Here is a 5,603-nt window from a genome sequence, read left to right on the forward strand (position 1 = left end):
TCTCCTAGAACACAGCTCCAGACCTTGCTTACAACCCAGTTCTCGTTCCCTCCTACTTTCCTGAAGTGGACAAGGTCCAAGAAAATGGGGGCACCAGGCTGGGTGTAGAGTGACCCTGTAATCTCAGCACTTGGGTAGTAGCTGGAGGATCAGGAGTTCAAGATCAGTCTCAGCTACATATGCTGAGCTTGAAGTCAGCCTGGGCTTCCTGAGACCCTATCCTTACAAAGAAAAAAAGACTAAGGCACTAGTCAAGAAACACAACATCACCTCAACTCCTGGGTCAGTTCATCATCGGTCACCAAACATTCATCAATACAAATGCTATATGGCTGGGGGAAATGGCACACAGCTTTCCTTAATCCCAGACTCAGGAGGAGAGATCTGGAAATCCGAGGCCAGCCTGGTTATGAATCAATCTGTAGACCTTCCAGAGATACGTAGTGAGATTCTAGCTCAAGAAAGAGAGAGAGAGAGAGAGACAGAGAGACAGAGAGACAGAGACAGAGATGCTTCTGCTTCCTCAGTGATGGATAGATACCACCATCCTGCAATAAAATCATTTTTTAATTAAGATGTCTCCCTCCCAAGCAGAGAAAAGCAGCCCTAGCTGAGGCACCTGGGAGCAGCTATGGATCTGAATTGGTGTGAGGATGGCTCTTGGGAACCATCTACTGGTGACCGAAGTGTGCCGGCCACAGACAATGAGTTTGAAGCCAGAATGGGTCAGGGGAGGAACAGAACAGTCTTTGGAGTGCTTGTACACACACACACACACACACACACACACACACACACACACACCCTAACCACGATGCTTACCTGTCCTCAAAGCACACTGTGCACTTCCACGCATGAGTCCTCCGCAGGAATACGCGGCACTCGGAGCACACCCGGTGGCTGCAGCCCTGGCACACGGCCCCACGGTTCAGCAGCAGGCCCAGAGCCCGCTGGCAGCGTGCACAGCACTTGGCCCTGTATTCCTGGCTCGAGCTCTTCGCCCCTTTCCACCGAAGGTGCTGCAGGTGCGTTTTCAATTTCCTGTGATCCAATGAGTTGAATAATGATTGGGTGGCATAATGGTTTGCTTTACCTGCTAAACGGCGCCACCTTGAATCACCTGGGAAGAGCCTCCACAAAGATTGTCTACATTGAGTTGACCTGTGAACATATCTGTGGGGGATTGTCTTAAGTTAACTGATGTGGAAAAAGCCAGCCCTCTGTGGGCAGCACCATCCCCTAGGCAGGGGCAAACTATGAGAACGGCGAGATGGAGCTGGGTAAGCACACGCACACTGCACTCTTGGCTGTGTACGTGACTAACTGTTTGAAGTTCCTACCTGGACTTCCCCACAATAATGGGTGGTAACCTGAAATCATAAGAAAAGATAAACCTCTTTCTTCTCCCCGAAACTGCTTTTTGTCAGGGTAATTTATCATAGCAACATAAAGAAGACTAAGCCAGACACAATGCTAGACAGCCCACTAGAGGCGGGAGCTCCCACAGACCACCACATAAGGCTGCCCGAGCTGGTCTTTCTCCTCAGCTGCTAAAGCCTAGGCCCAGGGTTTTCTGTGAAGCAATGCCTGGTCTCCCAGGGTGGCTGAGAGGATCATGTGACACAACACTGCATGCCTAAGTCAGAGGCGGTTCATACTCTGCTCGTCCTTCCTGAATAGAGCCTTCTCACCAGCACCCAGGAACTCTGCTCCAGTACTGTCTCTTTATTACCAAAGAGATTTAAATCACCCCCTCAGCCTATTGTTATTTCAATGAATTAGAGTTTGCAAGTATATTTAAGGGGCTTTGAAACGAAGGAGGGACCAGGCGGGGTGACACACCCCTCTAATCCCAGCATTTGGAACAGAGGAGGACACCAAGGCAGGCAGATCTCTGTGAGTTCAAAGTCAGCCTGGTCTAGACAGGGAATTCCAGGACAGCCGAGGCGATTGGGAGAGAGCTTGTCTCAGATAGATAAACAAATGAATGGATAAATAAAAGAAACAGAGGAACAAGGAAAAAGAACTCTGTATCTTTGCTTAACCAAACAATTTCCCTCACTCTTCAAAAATTTTGTTTTATATGTATGGCTTTGATTTTTGCACACATGGGTTGTTTTTGCCTGCATGTATGTCAGAGCATCATGTTCATGCAGTGCCTGTGGCGGCCAGCAGAGGGCATCGGGTTCCCCTGGGACTGGAGTTACATGATTGTGAACTACCATATGGGTATACTGGGAAGGAAACCCCAGTCCTCTGGAAGAGCAACCAGTGCTCTTAACTGCTAAGCCATGTCTCCAGTGACTCTGAAAATGTTCTATTAAGAACCCTGGCTTGCTCCCCTCGTTGGTACCAGGATCAACTCTGGAGTTTCTTACATGCTCATCATGGCTCAACCGTTCATCTGCTTACTTTCAAACAGGCCTGAGAGCTAAAAGGTGATCTTGAACTTTTTTTAAATTAAAAAAATATTTAGCTTTCTTTCAATTTTATGTGTATGTTTTGTCTATGCCTATATGTGCACCACATGAGTGCCTGGTTCCCACAAAGGTCAGAGAGGACACTGGGTCACCCTGAAACTGGAGTAAGAGATGGTTGTGGGTGACCATGCCGATGCTGGGAATTGAACCCAGGGTCTTAGGCAAGATGAAAAAGTGCCCTTAGCTGCTGAGGCATCTCCTGAGCCCTGACCTTGCACCCCTAATCCTCCTGTTTCTACCTCCCAGGTACTGAGATTTCAGGTGTGCCATGAACTGAAAAACAAGCCTTGTATTTACAGAGGGAACCTTCCAGCTAACAGTGTGCCGTTCTGCTACTCAGAGCCGCCAGTAAATGCACCTCAGACCAAACAGCCAGGCCTGAAAAAGAAGCTCCTGTTGATAAAGCGGTCAGGGAACAGGCTGAGCAGGTTCACCTTTCCTTCTTCCAAGCCAGCTGCAGGCAAAAGTGAACAAAGAGAAAAGACAGAAATGGATTCCTCCGGTTCTGTTTCTGAGCCTCCTCCTTTGTACCTCCAGCTACCACAGAAAACAAGCGTGGGCAGCAGGGGGGGGGGGGGACACGACACTCTGAACTGGAAGTTTGCACTGGGGGGGGTCTGCCAGAAGCCTGTCGGTGTCCCACTGGGTACCCTCATAAAGTGGGCAAGTGCACAAAAACAAATATCACAAAGGCACCCTTTCCAAAGAATAGTGAAGTTAATTTAGGTCCATTTAGAAAATAATCCCCATCTCCACACTTTCACTGGGACCCTTCTGGGTTAGAAGTTCAGCCCTGAGCAAGCAGTCACAAGCAAGCCAACAAGCCATGGCTCCAAACAGAAAAAGCCAAGCCCCATAGGACGGCCCCAGGTCGGAGTGCAACTTACCGGACCCTTTCCTCCTCTATGCTTTGAACAGCCCGATCTCGGTATAGGACCCCGAGAATGACCTCCCGTTCCAACTCCTTGAAGGACTCCAGGTCCACTTCATGGGCCATTTCCTCTCCCCACGACGACGGAGGGAAGAGATCCACGGTCCCGCGGAGAAGCCCGAGTCCAGCTGCTTCCCTCGATCCTGCAGGAGCCCCTCTCTGGTTTCACCAGGGACCGTGTTTGGTTTGTGACTCTTGCTTCCTTCCTAACTGTGCCATACTCCCTCCAAGAAGCAAGCTCCACGAGGCTGCCCCGCTGCCGGAGGCACCGCCACCCGGCCAGTGTTTTCACTGGGCTCACTGATGACACAAGAGCGTATCTTTTTCTGAGGTTTTGCCAGAGATTGTTATAAATGATGCATGACTGCTAAGCAGATGACTTCTGCAAAGCACAAGTAATCGGCAGCCGGAGGAAGTTCACAGACAGCAGCGGGAGAGCACCAAAGGTTTATGGAAACAAACTTTCCCCAGGAAAACGCGTCCAGGTCCGCAGAAGCGACAATCAAAAGTCCAGCCTGTTTAATGCCTGAAAACCTGTTTAAAAGACAGAGAACACCGTTAGTCTCCCTGGCTTGGCAGCCCTGCTACAACACTTCGGAAGAGAGAACATGTTTTTAAGCTGTAATTCAAACATTATTAAAGAAGGAATTTTTCCAACATTTCTTACAGTTTCCACACTTGGGTTTTCCTACCAAGAATTCTGGATCTTCAGCTGGGAGGGGACAAAGAGCCCAGTCTGATGTCCCGAGAGGTGAGCTGTTAGCCATTCTGTCACCACAAACATTGGCGTTCACCAGTTTTGTTACATAGACCCAGGTGGTCTAGCCTGCTGCACAGCAGGCCATGTGTATGTATGTATGATATAGCTCACTGCCCCTGGGGTGATGAACAAAACCACACAAGATTAGATCAAGCCCGAGAGCAGATGATGCCACCAGAGGTGGGAAGGAATTGGTGCCCGAGCAACAAAACATAGCAGCCTACTTGGCGGCGAGTGTCTTCTATAAAAGCAGAAGACAAACACGAGAAAACACATTTTAAAATACGGAGGCTACAGAGTTGGCTATGATGGTGAACTGTTTCCTTGGAAGAAGGAGAACCCGAGTTCAATACCAGAACCCAAGTAAAAATGTTGAACATGGAGGGACACATTTTAATCCAAGTGCTAGGGAGGCAGAGACAGGAAGGGCCCTGTCTTTAAAATAAAAAATCAAGGTGGGTGGTCTGAGGAACAACAGCTGGGGCCTTCATCTGGCTTCTGTTTGCATGAGCACACATATGTACTTGTACATACATGAGCAAATACACATATCACACACACACTAAACATTGTGGTGTGGTAGGGCTGCAGAGGTGGCTCCGTGGTTGAGAGTACCTGTTACTCTCCAGAGGAACCCTTTGGTTCCCAGCACCCCCACTGGGCAGCTTACTGGGCAGTCACAAGGGCCTGTAACTCCAGCTCCAGGGAATAGAGAGCTTGGGCACTGCATTCCCAAGCACAAATACACACTCACACACAATTAAAAGTTAAAAAATACTATGTTCAACGTACAAATGTGTACCATGGCCATTTATCAAGTATCGTTCACACATACATAGTCTGTTCTATCCCGGTCATGTTTGTATCCAAACCACTACAAACAGGCAGAACAAGGCACGAATTTCCCTTCTCTGAAATAATCTTACAGGACCATTATGTTATCCAGCTGTTCTGTTGACTGAAGCATCTTTATGGAGCACGTGACTACCTTTAATCATCTTAATTGAAAATACATTAGAGAAAGGGCGTCCGCAGTTATTGGCTATTATTTTTACAAGTATCATCAAAACTCAAAAAAATGTAATCAATTAGGGAAAAGTGCATACCCACAGCAAACTCAACTTATCAATTATTTATGTCCAGTAATAGCACTGTGAGCATCGCTAGGCATCGGGCTAACGTTAGGTTTCTGTTTAGTTTAAGTCAGAAGATTCTGCATGCACCCATCTGTCAAGAGCATGTGGATGCTTCAAGCAGCACACTTTCTGTAATGCCATTTTGATTTTCCAGCCTAGTGGACCCCTTAGGAATAAGGAGTCCTCTCGGTACTTTGGCAGCTACACTTCTTTGTCCGTGAGTGATGAGCAACCAGTCCTAGGGCATCGTTCTCTTTCAGCAAATGCTCCTAGCTCTTTTCTCTATTTGTAGTCTG

General features: G+C 48.1%; 1 protein-coding gene across 1 annotated transcript in view; it reads right to left on the reverse strand.

Annotated features, from left to right (window-relative positions):
- The window catches only part of Sytl3 (synaptotagmin like 3), a 56,399-nt gene extending 52,922 nt beyond the window's left edge, over nt 1–3,477 (reverse strand). The window contains exons 1-2 of the mRNA XM_005363503.2: nt 3,368–3,477; nt 823–1,041 (exon numbers count right to left, since the gene is read on the reverse strand). Of these exons, the coding sequence (XP_005363560.1) occupies nt 823–1,041; nt 3,368–3,477 (329 nt within the window). The remainder of the gene's footprint in view (nt 1–822; nt 1,042–3,367) is intronic.
- Between the last annotated feature and the right edge of the window lie 2,126 nt (nt 3,478–5,603).

The sequence above is a fragment of the Microtus ochrogaster genome, linkage group LG9, assembly GCF_000317375.1.
Source record: "Microtus ochrogaster isolate Prairie Vole_2 linkage group LG9, MicOch1.0, whole genome shotgun sequence".
Lineage (NCBI taxonomy): Eukaryota > Metazoa > Chordata > Mammalia > Rodentia > Cricetidae > Microtus > Microtus ochrogaster.